General features: G+C 36.1%; 1 protein-coding gene across 1 annotated transcript in view; it reads right to left on the bottom strand.

Annotated features, from left to right (window-relative positions):
* The window catches only part of CALCR (calcitonin receptor), a 156,429-nt gene that overhangs the window by 40,344 nt on the left and 98,904 nt on the right, over window positions 1-17,181 (bottom strand). The window contains exons 4-7 of the mRNA XM_040472670.1: window positions 13,786-13,942; window positions 11,756-11,866; window positions 5,152-5,264; window positions 2,187-2,278 (exon numbers count right to left, since the gene is read on the bottom strand). Of these exons, the coding sequence (XP_040328604.1) occupies window positions 2,187-2,278; window positions 5,152-5,264; window positions 11,756-11,866; window positions 13,786-13,942 (473 nt within the window). The remainder of the gene's footprint in view (window positions 1-2,186; window positions 2,279-5,151; window positions 5,265-11,755; window positions 11,867-13,785; window positions 13,943-17,181) is intronic.

Raw genomic sequence — 17,181 nt, 5'->3', positions numbered from 1 at the left:
ATTAAGAACAAGTATAAAAATCATGTGTGACTGCTTTTAGATCTGAATATTTGATATCGCAGCATGTGTGTTTTTCATATCCTATTTGTCTCTTGTTGTATGTGCTTTGGAGAGCAAGCTATTTCGGTTTATGTCTCCCCATTATCGCATTCAGATTATAAATCCATAAGAGCTGGTTTTCCTCCCAAGATTAAAGTTGCTGTTTGGTAGGCTTTTGGAACTGAGAGATCGTAGGACAATATTAGGTGCTTTCTAATCAATCTGCCCCCAAATTCTCTCATGGGTTCAGCGAGATTAATTGTGTTCTGGGTCTAACTGGAGTTGAGAAGTATTTTACTTTACTTATGTGCTGTACTTTTAAACGCCCATCTTCAGTGGCTTAATACAGCAATGAGTGTTGAAAGAATACTGCTATTTTCTTTGCTGATTTGGCTCTCACATCCTATCACTTATTTAAGTGACTGGAGAAATAGAGAAGTAAGAAATGTTCCCTGGACATTTTTTATCTTTAAACTCCTGAATACACTTATTAGTTTCACCATTACAAACTTGGGGGCTTTTTCTTTCAATTTTTTATGGTTACATTAAACATTTTAAAGGTGAGACTTTTAGTGACAGACTTTTTAATCAAAGTTCTATGGGAGCCATGATGATGTATTTATTCACCGTGGTCAAGTGCAGTTGAAAAATGAATAGACATTCCAAGATTAATCATGCTGTGTGTTTACTCTGTTGTATTCTGATCATTATAATTGAAAATACTCTTCTATTCTAATTCTAGTAATTGATCCCTTATGTCTTATTGCTTTGTTTATATCTTTCTCCTGTTAAACCATATATGGAAAGAGCTCATTCTGTTTATTTAATTTATTATTTATTTATTATTTAATTATTATTATGCAGTTAACAAGAAATTGCTATTCAATTACGTTCCTTTGTCAGAATAAGAATCTTGACTATATAAGATATAGACATAATATGATAATGGTATAAGATAAAGGCAAAGATTAAAAAGGATCAAGGAAAAAAATAATAGTAGTTGTGTTAAGGGTGTGTTTACAGGTGATTCCCCCATTGGGTTAGGCTTCTTTAGTATTATCATGATAATATTTTAACAAAAATCAAATTAAGATTCTGTTATACTATATATGAATCACTGTATATTTAGTTACATAATCACATCTGTAAAGTGTGGAGGATTATTTGTAGTCTGAGCCTATGAAGGAGCTTTTTTTTTACCATTTATATAATACCACTGCAACTAAAAAAAGTATTAGTTGAAGGAGACAGCCCTGTAATGTAGAAATTAGAATTCTCATGAAAGGGTAACGTAGCGCCTCCTGCCTTTGATTTAAAGGAACTACACTAAATTTAGGATGTTTCTAGAACTGACTTTAACTTTCGTTACTATCTCACATGCATTAGGAAGTCATTCCTGAAAAAAACAGATTTAAAGTTTCAAATTCTCCATTAATACAAAATCAGTAGTTATACCAATGTTTTGTCATATACAATGCAATCAAGTACATAGACACAGCCTTGGAATAGAAACCTCATTGGGATTTTACTCCTCACAGTGTCTTAGGAGGTAACTGTGGTGGATGATGCCAGGTTTGCAAGGGCAAAATACTGACACTTGACTCTTCTTCCAGAGATTCTCCTTGGTCTTGGATGAGTGAGTCAAGGCCAGAAGGGAGCCTTACCTTCCTTCTCTGACTAAACACTATCATGGCCTCAGTAGCCACACTTCTCCACCGGCCAAACCCACCTGTGATACAGCTCATAATTAGGCAAGATGCATTTGAACTTCTGGCCATGACCTCCATATTTTAGGATGGGGGTAAAAGAAGGAAGAAGAGCCTCTCCTCAATACTTCCTGCAACCTTAGCAATGGTAAGTGGAGCCTTTAACATGTTAACAGGATACCTATGGGCTCACAGGACTGTTTCATTTTGGGAAAGGCATATTGCCTTTGAGAATTATACGATTCCACCTTATTTTTCTCAGAGATAGGATTAAAAATGGTTTTAATTAATTTTATTTTCCTTGCTACTTCATGACTCTTGGTGGTTCATTTCTCTTGTGATTTGCAGAAGATCACCCTTCCCCCAACTCTTGCAGAGTTAACCATTTACTTCAGTACCTTAAATAAGAAAATAAAAAGCAGATGCTATGAGGGTACTTACTTGAAAAACACGAAAATCCCCAGCGAAATCACCAAGGTGAAAATCGACAAAGAATGACCCACAATAGCCAAGTAGTACAGGACATATGCGTTCTGCAACAACAACAGCAACAATAATGAAACAGTTATAAAAATAAACAGGCAAATAAGTGATAATAGAGGAGGGAAAATAGTTTCTATTTTTAATATAAGTGTAATTCAACAATTGTTCTCCTTTAAAAAAAAATCTAAAATTATAACATATTTCAGAGAAATTATATTGAATTATAATATTTGGGTTTAACAGGTTAAATAGTATAAGATTATCAGTTATACTAGAATTTGCATGATGTGGTGGGAAGAATGTAAGACTGGATTCATCAGAGCTGTTCTTTACTCAGAGTATTAGTGATTAAGTCTTTGTGTGACTCTCATAAGTCAGCCACTTCACCCCTCTAGATCTCAGTAGTTTTTAATCTGTAAAATAATTTGGTCAAACTAAATGATTTTTAAAATAATTACATACTACTTATAAGAAACATAATTAAATACTGGGATACAGAAATACTGGACATAAAAGGATGGGGAGATGATGATCTAGGTAAACACTAACCACAAGAAAATGGGTGTAATATCATATAGGTCCAGAGCTCAAGTCAGAGAGATAAAACAATTTGTAATTTCTATTCACCTAATAATATCAGTTCAAACCACATAAACATAAAGCAAACGCTGACACCACTTAGTAATCAATAGAACACACAATACAAACGCAGTATAAATAAGTTGGATAATTTCTGTGAAGTTTTTTAATTCCTGGTAGAATGTGGCATTTATGTACAAATCATGACCCTTCTGCATTTGATTCTTGTCACTTTACTCGTGAAGAGCCTGATATTGAAGTACTGATTCCACTAACAGGCTCTCAAAGCATGTAGAGTCCTTTGTTTGGTTAAATGCATTATTGTTGGACAGAAACAAATATTGCTTTTCTAGGAGTTTGAATTTCAAAATGAACTAATCAACATCTCCTGAATTGTGGCTGTTCACCACTTGACCGGGCATTTGCATATTATTTGCCATTTTCATTGATACTACTCTCCTAACAGAGTGCTTTTTATCTTTGCAGAAATGATAATTAAGGTTGGAGTCATTGGTTTATATCTAGAACTTATGATAAAGACTTCAAAATAGCCTATAAGCCCCTTCTTAGGAAGTATTTAGGAATCTTTGCAAAAAAACAGATACTCAGCTGCTGTATTTTCTCCCACCAATTCATTTTCTGGCTATTTTTTTCACTTTACCACTAGACAAAACCAGGAGTGGCATTTTCTAAGAGTTCTTCCTTTTAAATAGTTCACCATGTAGAATCCCCTTGTCATTGAAAGTACTGGTTTTAATTTATATATATGCTCATGCCCCATCCTCTGTCACTATTTTATTTTTATCTCTGTATATTTTTATTTCTAAGAAAATTTTATATAATTGATTTTCTTTCAGTTGCCTCCAGACTACTTTAAAAAATATTTATTCTTTTGAAATAAAGTTGTCTAAATGTGTAAGATTAAACCAACAGCTCATAATTTAGTTGCCATTCTTGGTGTCATTCTTAAGACTGAGAAGTGCTTTTTTTTTTTTAAATAAATTCTAAGATTCTTTCTTCAAAACAAAAAAAAAAAATTTTTTTCCTGTATATAGATGGAAGATTTGTTCAAAGAATTTCAATCATTATGTTAGGTGCCCAGAGGGGAACATTTACTCTTAAAATCCTTTCTTTCTATCTCAGATGTGGCTAGAATGAGAAGGTCAAATATGGCAGCCTGAAGAAATACTTACTTGGATATGTACTCCTTATAACAATTGAGTTAACAGGATTACAGTTTTTTCCTGTAAAATCATAATTAACACTCATTCAGGTATTCCTTACTTGGTGACATGTCATCTCAGTCAGACTTTATTACGTAAATAGCTCTCCATTAGGATGTAGACATGCATCTAATTCTCAGAGGCGACTATGCAATTTGTAAAGCAGTAACCAGCGCTGGTGCCCCCAGCCTACGCCTGTGACAAGATGTCCTTCTGGTCTCTAGTCAACTAGTCTCAAGGCTACCTGTTCATCTTGTTTGTTTTTTGCTGTTGTTTTGTTTTTAATAAAAGGAAAATTTTCTATACTCCTAAATCTTCACTGTAGCAAACAGAAGCACTGATGAGCTTTTAGCTTCCAACTCAGTAATTATTTAGCATGCAGGCCTATCTTTGAAGGAAACAAAAGGTTTCTACTGCTGTGTGGTTAAATACTGCCTGTTTCTCCCAGCTCAGTGGGAAAGAGGAGGCTGATTGTGGGTTTAGTGATTTTTTTTTCAGATTTCTCATGCATTTGAAGAGTAAGTATCTGGGTTTTTCCCATTGGCTTAAATGTATCCAAGCAGAGATGATACTAAAAATATTTAACAGGCAGTAAGACAAAAGGAGTTCCACTGAAAATAACCTAAACTGCCACACCTGTATCTACAGGCTGATGGGCAGCCCCTTTCTAAGGGTTCCTTCAAGCCCTGATAGTAAAACTCTAACTGGCATCTTGGGGGCAGGGAAGAGGGGAAACTGTCACTTTGTGGCTTGAGGAAAAATCTCTAATTTTGGAATTTTTCCCACAGAAGAGACATCTTAGAGAGTCCCTGGAAATGCTGCCTAATGTCTGAATGGGGAATCCCTTCCTCTTTCCCATGGACACTATTTGCCTCATTATAAATGGCCTGATTCTATATGCTCAGGGAACTCTTTGACACCAGGTGTCAAAACAAGAAGTAGAATGTCATTTTTTTCTAATACTACTTCATAGAGTCCCTAGAAACTTACAGGCCATTATCTGATTTCCTTCTATAAAATAGGTTGGCATCTTGGTAGCAGGTGTTTCATAGTGATGCATATATTTGTAGGTAAAAATAATGGCATTCTCACCCAATAGCGAAATTTGAAATAGAACCTACCTTCAGTTTCTCAGGAGTGAAAGCATTACACATAGTATAGTTGGACCAGGTTCGATTGTTCTCAGGATGTTTATACCAAACCCCTTTCTCATCACAGTATTTTGTAACCTTTTCTGTTAAGGAAACACAATTATTACGTTATTATCTCAAACTACCAAGAAGGAAAAATAAAGCTTAAAAGCCATGCCACAATGTTAATCACTTTATATAACTTGAATGTGAATATAGGTCAATGGAGACCATCATGAAGATGTATTATGCACAATGTTTTAGCATGCGTTTTCTCATTTTATCATCAGCGAAGCCATATAAAACGGATGTTGCTATATCTCCATTTTGTAAACAGGAAGCAGAGAGTGAGAGAGGTTATAGAGTTTGAAAAGTCACTGGATAGTGGGTCAGCTAGGATTTAATGTCAGGTCGGTTGCACTAAAAAGTGCTACCTATACTGTACCTCATATTTTTTTAAAGCCACATTACATTTCTGATTTTAGATAGAAACTATATGAGAAGAGCAAGACCACATCTTCATTTATATGCAACATTTATTTATTAGGTTGACTGTATGAAACCACAGTTTTTGTGAGTCAGATGGTCAAATATTGGCAATTTCATATAGTTAAATCCAAGAGAACAAAGAAGTCCAAAACTAAGAGGTGTATCAAGAAATAATTTTTGTGCTTCTCAAAAATATTTCATTTAAATCATCTCTTTATCCCACAGAGGGCATACTAGGGATGTATAGATTTAGCCTTCGCTATTTACTTCTTTAACCATCTCTCAGGTGATAGTGAAATTTGCTGATTTGGCTGGATTGGCATTTTAAAGATCTCCATCTTTCTATGGGCCGGGCACTGTGCTAAGCACTTTGCAGAATTATTTTCTTAAATGTTAATAATGACCCTTTAAGATGGGTATTGGTCTTCCCATTGTACATATGAGGAAACTGAGGCTCAGATAGGTTGAGTAAATTCCCCATCTATGGCTAGCAAGTAGGAAGGCCAGGGGTCAAATCCAGGTCTGGTCTGCTTGATTCCAAAGCTATTGTGCAGCTAGTTAACTCTGTATTAAGGCTCATAGTTCTGTGGGCAAGTTATCTACACTCCATTCAGTGACCCAAAGAATCATAAATAATTTGTTGACTGTAAGATAGTATTTAAAATCTAATCTGATTGGCTATACAAATGGAAGAAAAAATTATATTGAGTTAAATAAAATAGAAAATAATGAACAAATGCACATTGAAATGAATGCACTTGCCAAATTTAATCTGAGTTATTCTGACTTCCTCTAGTTCTCCAGAGTATCTCTGCAATGCACTTATTGCCTTAGATATCAGAAAGCAACCTCAAATTGGTATAATATGCAAATAGGTTTTACCAGTGTATTTAGAACCCTTACAAAATTTTGATTTTTGATAATTTCCTGGCAAAAATATTTTTGAAGCATTTTTCTTCATTGGCAAAGGCAAAGAGCTGTCCCACCTGTGGATAGGCCTTTTATTGTATCACTTTTGGGGTTTTTGTTTTAGTCCAGGATGTGGGAGTCTGAATCACATACTAATATTTGGAGGAAACTGTTATTGTTTTAAATACTAAGAAAACAATTCATGTAAAAAAAAAAAAACCTTATTTGTCTGAAACATCACTGAGATCTCATAATATTTAAAATAATTTTCTATCAGTAGTTATGGTTAGTCAATCAATATGCTAAGAGCTAGTATGAGAATTCTTTTATCTTTGGCAGATTTTAAGGGAAATTAAAAATTTTTAATTATAGAACTGAGACAGGTGCTATCAAATTAAACAAGATTCAAGCTTAAAATTGTAGATTTGTTTGTATGTCTACTCTAATAATTATTTCAAGTGGATGAAAAAACACATTCTGCAAGCAAAAGATGTTTTCAAGCAACCATGAGACTCATCATTGCTTAATGTAAATTTGTTAGAAAGTCAAATGGAAAAATTTTTAATTGTAAATTTGCTGAGATAGCCATTGGACAAAAACTATATAAAGAATCACCACTGAGGGGTGCCTGGGTGGCTCAGTTGGTTAAGTGTCCAACTTCTGCTCAGGTCATGATCTCACGGTTTGTGAGTTTGAGCCCCGTGTTGGGCTCTGTGCTGACAGCTCAGAGTTGGCTTTGGATTCTGTGTCTGCCTCTCTCTCTGCCCCTGCCCTCCTCATTTTCTCTCTCTCTCTCTCTGTCTCTCTCTCTCTCTCTCTCTGTCTCTCTCTCTCTCTCTCTCTCTCTCTGTCTCTCTAAAAAATAAATAAACATTCAAAAAAAAAAAAAGAATCACCACTGGACACCAACAATATTTCAAAAAAGGGTTAGCACTAATCAGCATAGAAAAATTGATATTGACAATTGGTCAATGATTTTGCTAATGCTATTTGTTGAAGCTTCTTGCAATTTTTAGAAAAGTGGCTTGCAATGCAGCATCTTATCTTTATTATATTGTCAGAAACTAGCTTATTACTTTATCAAAATGAATACAATCTGTTTTAACAACGTTATTTAGCTATGTAAGGCAAAATATAGTCTATGGAGGAGGAGGGGTGTTCCTCCTCAAGAAGTCCATTCCAATCATGGACAAGACTGTAGGAAATATTATTTTGTTTTGATGTCACTAAAGTCTGGATCTAAGCATTTCTTGGTTCTACCTGTTACAGCTATAAGAACTTGTCCTCCCCACCTGGCAAGTCTTTCAATATTCAGAGAAAGGACATGTCTACTCTAACTTCCCTTTCCAAACCAAACATCCCTATTTACTCACACTACACAGTTTGCTGTCCCTTCATAGTCTGGAGCCACTCTGCATGTGCTGTGATACTGGTATTTCCCTAAAATATTTTAAGTTTGGACTGCCCCATGAAGAGGGCAGCACGCTTATTTCACTTTAGATTCATATGGAGGTTTTACAGATGCTCAGCTCCAATCTCCAGAGATTCAAACTTGATTAACTGGAGAGGTAACCAGGCATTAGCATTTTTAAAAAGCTCACCAATTCCAAAGGGTATCAGGGTTGAGAATCATTGTCCTAAACCATGTTGACCATCTTGGCGCTGTGCCATTAATGTTGACTGAGTGACATTAAGATCAGGGCCTTAAGCACCTCCTTGTAAATCTGCTTTTTACATTCTAGCATATTCCTTCAGACCACCAGCCTCTTTTGAATTTCAGTGCTGTTACTCACTCTCTCATGACCTGTCTTTTACCAAGCACTTTGTCTAAAATGAAATCTCTGTCATTTCATGAAACTGTTTTGTTTATCATCAAGGTGTAGCTTTGGGTCAATGGTAAAATCCTAAAGAATTTACGTTTGGTGAAATAGGTATTTTTAACATGTGTTTTTCTTTTGAAGTGTATTTGTCTCCCCGTTGAGAGGGTTCTTTCTACAAACCAGGCTGATAAGATGGATCTATGCCTGGAAATCCCTGTTTTGCTGACCAAAAACTTGCCTTTTAGTCAGTAAGTATAGCCATTTTGGCAAGAGCCCATTGCTGCTTTGGAACTGGCCTTGTAGTCTCAGTTGCAGAAAAGCTCTTTGTGCCAATCAAGTTACTTCTAATGTAGTTGTCAAGTCAAGATTAATGAAGCATCATTTACTGGGAAGAGTCAATAAAAGATGGAAAGATTATCATCAAATAGCATTTAGTTAGAGTTTACAGGAATGTAGTGCTGAGCAGGGGCACAGCACTGAGCCCTTCCTCTTTTCACAATGAGAATTTTCAGCAGTGGCTGGCCTGAACTGGTTTTTAAAGTAGTCCCCTGTAATCTCATTTTCACTATCTCTGTCTTAGGGGTGGAACTTTGGATCTCATCCTTGCTAGATGCACGAAAAGCATCTCTCAAACATTGATACAGGGACAGACTAATTTCTCTGCTCTAATCTGGATTCCAGAGACTTTCTTGACTAGATTTTACCATTTGACTATTGTTTCTATCTTAACTGATGACTCACTTTCGGTCTGTGCAGCAGTAACCTCTTGCCATTCTTTATCAGTGAGTAAAGGGAAACAGATGGGCTGGTTGATCCCAAAAGGAGGTAGAAACTCTGACCAAACAACTCTTGGAAAAATCTGAAAGTTAAGGTTGGTTTTTTCATACATAATCTCTTAAGCATGAAACAAACACTGATTCCTCCCTTCAAAATGCTAGTTCAATGAAGATCCTTCCTGTCAGGACCTTGGCATTCCCTTCCACTCACTGAATATTCCAACTCTCTTCCACTGAACCACTCCCAAAAGGACACTGAGGAAAATCGGCACTGTGAGGTGTGGAGGGATTACTGTGTTCTGTTATATCACATCTTGTTAAAAGGGAACAGGAGCTTGAGACGGAATGAACTGACTACCTGGGGCCCTGACTCCCAGCCAGCCAGTTCAACACCTAGAGCCACTTAAACACAGTCAGCAGACTGGGACTCAGGCACACCCAGGCACACTCTGCTCTCAGGCACAAACCTCACCTGTTAACTGGGATTTAAATCGTGTGTCTGTAGCTTAGTTTCAGCATATGGGTCTCTTTTATAACTAAGATTTATACTCCCTTTTCAGTATGTTAATCCCATATAGTATTTCATTAGGGCAAATTTTCTATCTAGTGTTTTGGAACAGAATTTTTCTGGCCCTTAACACCTGCAGTCCCTGAAGCTAGGTAGCTACTGCTTTTTACTCCTCTGGTACAGTCTCGTCGGATACTGGGCTCTCCCTCCCATGGGCACAGCTACTTAGTGTATTGGTTGAGCTTTCCTGGTACCAGCCACTTTCTTAACTGGACTCTCTTTATTATTTAACACATTTTCATCTTGGCTATACATTTAATCACAAGCAGGACTTTAAAAGATCATGCCCAGGTTATGCTCCAAACTAATTATTTAAGAATACCTGGGGTGGTACCAGGCATCAGGATTTTTTTAAGTTTCCTAGGTTCTTAGCTAAGTTGAGAATCACTCGTTGCTAACACCTACCCAAATCCATTCCCCTGATCCCCACGTAGCTAGTCTCTGGATTGAGGCTGTTATACAAACTCAAACATCTCTTTACACATTCCTTGCACTGCTCCTGACCACTAACTACCAGAGCATCTTGGATTCCAGATCTCCAATTTATTTGGATAGCTGACAGTTCAGAGATACATCTTGTCAGCCCTCTGGCTTCTCACTCCACTTGGTAGCTGGTACTCCTCGACCTTTATCCTGCCTAAGTATCCTGACCCAACTTCCAGTTACACCAGTGTGGTTAGATTAAGGCCTGAAGGAAAAACATGTCTTCCTTAGAAGGCTCTAAAGGTACTTCAATCTGCACAAGTTTGTATGGAGACTTAGAAATATTGCTTCCCAAATGCTTTTCCAAGACTGTTGCACTTACTTATATGTATTATATATATATAAGACAGAGGGAGACACAGAATCTGAAGCAGACTCCAGGCTCAGAGCTTTTTGCACAGAGCCTGACATGGGGCTCAAACCCACAAACTGTGAGATCATCACTTGAGCTGAAGTCAGATGCTTAACCTACTGAGCCACCCAGGTGCCCCTGCATTTACTTACAAAGAGAGGGTTAGGTAAGAGCTTTAGGGACTTGGTACACTTGCAATTTTGTGTCAAATATTGTGTGAGTATAAAATGAGATAATATATATGAAAATGTTTTGAAAAGTTAAAAATGACACTCAATGAAAAGTATTCCTGTGTTACTTTTATAACTAAAATGAATTTGGTGTCACTCATTTACTTAACACACATTTAGTGACTGCTTATGTTGTGCAGGGCATGGAGCTGGGTATTAGTATGATCCATTATAACAGCATTAGTCTTATTTACTGAACATATTTTAATAATCTACTGTTGGAACAGAAATCTAGTAGATGTCTAGAGTTACCACCTTCTGGTTTATTTTCCTTTAGACATGACAGTTTTATATAACTCTCTTTTTTAAAATTTTTTTAATGTTTATTTATTTTTGAGACAGAGAGAGCGAGAGCAGGGGAGGGGCAAAGAGAGAAGGAGACACAGAATCTGAAGCAGGCTCCAGGCTCTGAGCTGTCAGCACAGAGCCTGACATGGGGCTTGAACTCACGAACCGTGAGATCATGACCTGAGCAGAACTCAGACACTTAACCGACTGAGCCATCAGATGCCCCTATATAACTTTCAGTGTTATATAAAATTTCCATTGTGCATGCTATATCAGCCCAGTAGACCCGAACTCTAGACCAAGCATTTGCATAAGTTGCTAAATGTGACACAATTGAAAACTTAAGAACAACCACATTTAAGCAAAACTTCACAGTTTAAAAAAATTAATTTAAAATTTTACTAAAATTTAATAACAAATATTTAAAATATATAAAAATTTAACTTTTATTTAGGATTTAAGACCTAATGTACACAACTGACCAGTAATGTGACTTAAAAAATAAGGAGAGCTTGTAATATTTGTGCAACTGGGTAATATTTCAAGTAAGAAAATTCTTCAGAAAATGCTGAAACACACAGAGTATGATTAGATACATATCTTTTATATCTGATTTTCTTTTCAGAACCATGAAAATTCTAAAAGCGAAGCAAAATGTGAAATAAAAAGAAATATTTTACCTGATGGATCAAAGTCTGGAAAATAATCTGGGCAGTATTGATGGGACAGTACTCCAGCCGGTGTATCATCCCAGCACAGCCATCCATCCCAGGTACGGTTGCAATACGGACCTGATTATTCAGAAAGAAATTAATACTGTATTTGGAAAAAGTTGCAGAATCATCAGCAGGGATTTGACAGTGTTAAACAGGATCTATCTATTTAATAGATGGTTATTTTGGAGCTCTGGACATGCATATGGAAATATTAAAAAGAACAGCAACAGCAACAAAATACAGATATTAACTTTACCAACTCTTAGTAGAGTTTACATTTTTAGAGGGTTTTCTCCATTTGCTCCTCAAAAGACATACATGTCATCTGTATGGAATCTTTCCTCTAAAATCTTTCCTTGAAAATGTCTCCAGAAATGCTGCAAAGAAATCTTGTGAAAGGTATATGCAGTATCACCCCTGGATCAGAGGCTTACCTTGAAAAAACTATATGTTTTTGTAACATATGGATCCTACTAGCCATTAACCTTCAAAGGGGTTGCCTTGAATAGTTCTATTCTTAATCCAAGGGTTTAAAATTCAATTGTTCAAAATTCCTGTGGGAGATGCATTTGTACACAGTTAACAGGTCACACAGAAATCTAGTCTTATTATTTTAGAATCACACTTTGTTAGTAGCTAAAATAATGCTCAGTTTGAGTAGTTTATGTATTTATCAGCATTGGGTCTTAGTGGTGTCTCACTGCTTTCAAAATTTAATCTACCTTAAAATGTGAAGATTGACCTCTATAAAGCTATTCAAAAGAATAAGCCTCAGGCTTTGAAGGCAGTCCAAGAACAAAAAAAAAAGGAAGGAAGGAGGAAAAAAGGAAAGAAGGAAAGAAAGAAAAGAAGGAAGGAAAAGAAAAAAGAAAAAGAAAAAAAAACAGAAAAAAGAAAAGAAATCTTAAAAGAATGATCATCGCACAAAAGTTCAGCCTCCCAAAATGATTAAGACTGAAGTGAATGAAGGAGTCTGCTCTCGCTTGGTCTCTGAAAATAAATGTTGTGTTTCTATTGTTTCACTTGCTTCAGAAGAAATGATTTCTTCTTTGGGCAGAGTTGCGTCTAATGACTTTTCAGTTTCTTAAAAAACACTGAAACTACTGGAGACTGAAGAATAACATGTATCTATTATTCTACTTGAGTTCTGTTTTAAAAGAAATATTCTAAAAAAAAAAAAAAAGAAATATTCTAAAAATAGGAAGTAGAAATTAAGTAGAAATTTAACTATTTAAAGGCAAACCATGTGTAATAATAGAATATAGTTAACTGATATTCCCCCTCACCCCCAACACACACACCAAGCGGTGTTATCTTAGAATATACAAGGGTGTACAAGATCTTGTTGGGTCTTTTCAAATGTTTTAGGGGACAGGGAAGAGAACTGAAATGGATGTAGTAATGCTTGGTCATCACATAGCCCTCTATGGCTAAGAGAATAGGCTTGGCCCTGAAAATATTTGAACAGTCACATAGAGCATTCTAGAGAAGGTGACAGATAAACAATGCCTGCCTAGGAGATAGATTTTTTCTAATTTCTCTGGGAACTGGGGCTAGAAAAGGAGAAGGAATAGCACTAGTTGCCAACGAATTGACAGTTAAGGGAAGATACTGCCTAATTAACCCAAAACAAGACAGGATTTTGACAGGATTCACCTGAGGCAAATTCTCTGCCCACCATTTCCCATTCCCTTCCTATCATTTTCCAATTCTTCTCCATCACTTCGTCCTGCATTGTCCCTCCTTGCCAGGTGTGAATACTGAGTTATTGTAGTAATTTTGTCATAAGTGTAGATGTTAGCCCAAAACCAGTTGGGTGGACTTGAGCAAAGAAAGTAGGCATGTGTCCAGCATGAAATATACAAGCATACCATAGTTTGAAAACCACCGTTAAAACTGCTGGCATATTAAAACTAGTCAACACATATTTACCCACTGAAGCAAAAAACCTTTAATGTTGTTTGAAACACATTTGCATACATCTTTCTTCTTACCTTCTCCTTGGTATGGGGGTAACTGCTGCATGCGGTCATAGCATTTGTACTGCGCATCCGTCATTTTCTTACGTCCTAGGACGTAGAGAAATGGCTCGGACTTCATATTTGGAGGATAGGTGTCATTTGAAGTGGCAGGAAGAATTGGGGTTGGGTGCTGTATTAAAAAGAAAAATCAGTCACTTATAGAGAGCAGGAACCAGTGTATACAGAAATAAATGAGACAGTCAAAAAGTTTGAAAACATTTTCCTTCCATGAGCAACAATTATATATGGTCTCCAAGTGGAATATTTTTCTTCATAACTGAAAAGTGTATTTATATTTCATCTACAAATTCTACCTACAGATTTCATATATGCATTCTTTCCATTCACTACTGAAAATGTATAGCCACCACTCAAACTCATGCACCTCTTTATCATATAAGATTGTTTTAATTTTGTTATCACTGTTAAGTTTAGAGGTAAACAAAACAAATAACCTGATTTCCAAAAAATACCAGTATTAAATCAACTTTGCCTTCTTTGGAACTTCTAATAATCATGCATCATGTTATTAAAAATAGATATATTAGTGCAATAAGCAAACTTTTATATTAGATTCTTTCAGCTGATTTTTATTTGTGCTTAGATTACGTGCACTGCCAAAAATTCACTCCAGGTAGTCACAGAACAAACTCTGCATTGGATAATTGGCTTCAATATCTTTAAATAGGCTTCTTCAGCAGATGACCTACACAGGATAATTTATTTTCACTGCTGGAAATCAGTGCAAATCTTAAATATTTCTCTTAGTGCTTCTGCACTTTTGGTACAGGCTGTCACTGGTCATGATCACAGACTGACAAATCATCCTAAGTCATGTTTATATAGATTTCAATTTCTTTTGTGGCCATGATGTTTTTGGTGGTGCTTGAATCTGTGATTCTATACCCATGTTCTGCATAGAGACTTGTGCAGAGAAGACTGCAAGCTTCAGCCTGCACTGGCTTTTTCTTCTTCTGAAGCCAGGAAGTTGCTCTCTTTCTATCACACCTGTTAAACACATTTTTTTATTTGGCCTTATTCTGTCTAAATTATTCTAAGATTGAAGTTTCCCCAACTGTATTCATGCCAGAAACAGTGTTGCATACTTTTCTCTATTCCTCACAGTCTTTAAAACAAACTCATTTTTATTAAGTTGACCTGTATACCTCAGGCTACTCGGAGTGTAACCACACTGTTTTCCAGTGTATGTCATTGTGTGGATGCGGCATGCTTTCCTAACAGATAGCATGTCACTAGATGCTAAATTGTACAATGCATAATACAATAAAAATTCAGACCATTACAGATACAAGGTAGAATTTCAACTGGACTTTGAGTATATGCAGTGTCTACATAGGCAGAGAGGAGAAGGAAGGCTTTCTGAATGAAGGGAAAGGAATGCGTATAGGTCCCAAAGGTAGGAAATGGCACGTATGAGACACAGTAAGGAAACCATTGTTCCTGGAGAGAAGCATATTTGGGGGTTAGTAAGAAATGGAGTCAAGGAAAATCAGATAATATAGAGCCCTGAGAAAACAAATACAAAGTGCCTAGTGCAATGAAAGGCTCAATACATTTTAGCTAATATCATTAAAACATGACAATAAATTAAAGATGTACTGTAGGCTTTTGACCAGTGAAGTTTGTGAAAGGAAAATGTTAGTAAAATTCATGTGCTGGGCATCAGATGTTCACAGATCAGAGCTGGGGAGGGAGCCAGGAAGCTGAAGGCATGGACTAGAGCACTGCGTGAGGGAACAGGGAAGCACAGCCCTCAGCACTTTCTCAGATAATAAAAACATATATTTGAATATAAGGACCGGAGAACAGTAATAGTCAAATAGCTCAGGTATTTTAACCTACATAATGGACAAGAATGGGAATACCTGAGAAGGGAGAAGTTACTAGGGGGAAGAATGTAAGTTCTCTTTTGTTCTTGTTTTGAAGGTGCCAGCAAGGCATCTGAGTAGAAATTGCTTGCAAACAGAAGAGGGTGAATACTTATTACATACTGTGATAACTCTAGATGGACACTTACTGTGGGTATAGTTGATACTACTCTTTAAATATTAGGATTGTTTCTAATTTTAATGCTTCTTGAATGTATGACAGAAAAAAAAGAGACATTAATGAACTCACAGAAATTATTTCAAATGTACAAATCCTTCACCAACATAGTTGAACACCATTCTGTTGTCATATGATCCTTCCCTACTGGTTTTAAGATCAACCAATCAGCAAATAGTCATTGAACTTTATCAGCCAAGCATTATGCTAGTGCTGAGTAAAATAAACATAGATCCTGCCCTCATGGAGCTTACAGTCTAGCAAGAAAGATCAACATAAAATATTTCCTGACACCAGGAACTGTGAAATGTAAAGAATCATTAATAATTGAATGCTCAGTATTCCTTCAGGAATTGGAATGTGGTTTGGGAGTAAAAAATACATATTTTTAATAGATTTCACGTTAAAGGCTTCATTGTGGATTATACTAGCCTACATTTGTACGAATGCATGTGGCTGTGTGTGTTTTAACAATCTGACTAAAGATCACATAACCGTGGTCTTTAATAGATCATTGTATCTCCACAATAAGAGATATCAATTATAGGTTAACCTTATGCATCTATTTTAGATTCTTTGTAGCTCTATTCTTAGAATCTTTAATTGATGTGCGAATTGTCATTTGATATATTATTTATTTATGGGTAATTTTCTCACCGTATTCAAATGAAATTAGAAGCTGGAATGTGATGTCCGATATAAATATTTTCTGTCATTTATACTAGATGTTTTAGATGTTAGGGAGCATCCTGTTTAAGTTTGGCATTCTTTCTAAAAGTAACATTCTGAATTCTATCTTTACTGGACTGGGCAACCAATTAATAAATGTTCCTGCACTAGTTGGAAATTCTTGTAAGCCATGGGGAGTCATTATGTGCAAGGATACCAAGAGGAAAGCCTGGTACTTGTGTTTTCAATTACAGCATGATTTGTTTTAATGAAGTTTTAACATCTATAACAGTGTAGATATGACCATCTGAAAGAGCATGTGTATTTCATGTAGATGATAGGAACATCAATCTTACCATTCTTGCAATATTGAAACAAACTCCAGTGAACTTGGTTTGGAGCCTGGTTCCATAGAGATTGTTTCAACACTGAAGGAATGAGAAATTAGAACTTCTGTCATAGATGAGACATAGTAATCTGAGTCCACTCCTTGTCTGGTTGGTGTGTGAGCAATGACTATAGAATGTTTGCAGTGGTAACTGAATGCTTCAGTGACTTTCTTCTGAAAATAACATATATTTGAGGCATTCTGTCATATATGTATATATAACGGATATGAAGATATAGACAGAT

Source organism: Herpailurus yagouaroundi, unplaced genomic scaffold (genome assembly GCF_014898765.1).
Source record: "Herpailurus yagouaroundi ecotype Mexico unplaced genomic scaffold, PumYag 100, whole genome shotgun sequence".
Lineage (NCBI taxonomy): Eukaryota > Metazoa > Chordata > Mammalia > Carnivora > Felidae > Herpailurus > Herpailurus yagouaroundi.
Note: the sequence above shows the minus strand (reverse complement) of the source record. Positions and strands in the feature narration are given on the sequence as shown.